Source organism: Sinocyclocheilus rhinocerous, unplaced genomic scaffold, assembly GCF_001515625.1.
Source record: "Sinocyclocheilus rhinocerous isolate Xijiao unplaced genomic scaffold, SAMN03320098_v1.1 scaffold2059, whole genome shotgun sequence".
NCBI lineage: Eukaryota > Metazoa > Chordata > Actinopteri > Cypriniformes > Cyprinidae > Sinocyclocheilus > Sinocyclocheilus rhinocerous.
The window spans coordinates 283,123-284,908 of record NW_015629307.1 but is presented as its reverse complement, the minus strand read 5'-3'; the positions used below and the strand labels follow the sequence as shown (position 1 = coordinate 284,908).

Sequence of the window (1,786 nt, the reverse complement as noted above, 5' to 3'; positions counted from 1 at the left end):
AAAAAAAAAAAGGGTTTCTGCCTCATGGGGCCCTGGGGGGCGGTTTTTTTTTTTTTTAAAGTTGTTTAATAAAATTTTGGAGCTACATCACCCCTGCATTATACTTTATGAATTGTGGTTAATATTATCAGGATCTCTGTCAAAGATCAGTTGTGTGAAAGTTGTGCACTTCATATGTTCAGGTTTGGCTTGTCAGCTGAATAATGTTTAAACAGTGGCAGTGAAACCATATGTTGGTGGATGTGAGGGAGTGTGCAGTCTGGTCTTTATGACTGATATCTGGCTGTGTAAAGCGATACTGTGGGAGACTCATCAAAAAGAATGGAGGGCTTAACCTTAAACCTAAAAATGTAGCCACCGAACTACATAACTGATCCACACACACACAAGTAGAATTCCATGTAGAAGAAAAGTACCGCTCTTATACCCCACTGAAATAACTCCTTAGTATCAGATCAAATGTAGTCTTTTCTTTCTCATTTCCTCTCTCCTCAGTTACAGTAAAGTATAAACAAACTCAGTAAGCGTAGGATCTTTGCACTGCCTGATAAGCTGCAGAGATAATAAACGTGCTCTGGCTTTTATGGAGCTAAAGCTCATCTTCCTATCAGTGAAGGACAAGTTGACTCAGCTGCTGGGGTTGAGTTGACATTGAGTTTCTTCAGTCTCTTTTTCAGGCTCACAAACATACACAACAGATGAAATTCTTCCTTTTTTTTATAATCTTACCTTCCGGGTCAAAGGTCTGGAAGACTCTTCTAGCCTGCTCTGAAGGAGACTCGGGGGCCACTAAAGCCATCTCCTAGAAAGAGAAGGAAATATGAAATAGAAAAGAGAGTTATGGCATGGGCCACACCATTTTTGAGATGCTAAAATATTCCTATTTCAAGTTTAGAGATAATGATAAGCCATTCATAAGTTGATTTTTTTTCTGAGGATGAGGGAGAGCTGACCTCATATGACCTTGAGTGTGACCATTCCCACAATCTCTTTGAGTACTGAGAAGGCACTAACCGATGATGCAATGTGCTTTAAGAGCCCTTGCTGAAATATACGACAATAAAATCAGAAAATGTTTATATGAACTGTACTGGCGTCAATTTGTTTGTGTGTGTGTTTGCAAAAGGACTGAGTGTGTGATTAGGTTTAGGTGTGTGCGCGCATATGTGTGTATAACTGATCTAGAGATAAACTCATAAATGTCAAAACTGCCCTTCCATCAAGCAATCTCACAGATCTTTTAATGAAAACAATCTTCTATCTCTCTCCCACATGCGCAAAACTCACAAACAGGCTGCGAACTTTGCTGATTAATAGAAAACAAACCAAGATCCATGTGTGTTTGTTCATGTTTGAGTTACAGCGGGATCACTGCCCCATCAATATGTGTTGCCGGAGGGACTTGGGACAACAAAACACATCTGTATGCGTGTAAAAACGACTCAAGCTGGAAAATATGCAGAGTCAGCATGCACAGCTGAATCACGTACAGCTAAAAACAATTTACAGAGTTTTCCATCTCAACATTCCAATATCGTTCAGAGTGCCATTTAGGTCATATAGGAATCAAGCTTTATAACTATAGCATTTTTGGGAAGCATAGATGCATTTGAATATTCAATATGGTGTACAAGGCAAAAGAAATGTGCAACATGACTCCAAAGCATCAACAAAATTCAATATTTCAATCATCATTTTGTTAACAACCATTAAAGTGATCAGTGAGTTTCAAATCTGTGCCATTTCAGTTAGGGTGCTGCTTAGGATGCAGTGTTTCACCTCCCCA

At 39.2% G+C, this 1,786-nt stretch overlaps 1 protein-coding gene across 1 annotated transcript in view; it reads right to left on the bottom strand.

The window, feature by feature from the left end:
• The window catches only part of LOC107738860 (protein FAM188A-like), a 58,809-nt gene that overhangs the window by 12,296 nt on the left and 44,727 nt on the right, over window positions 1-1,786 (bottom strand). Inside the window, exon 11 of the mRNA XM_016550743.1 lies at window positions 730-802. Coding sequence (XP_016406229.1) covers window positions 730-802 — 73 coding nt within the window. The remainder of the gene's footprint in view (window positions 1-729; window positions 803-1,786) is intronic.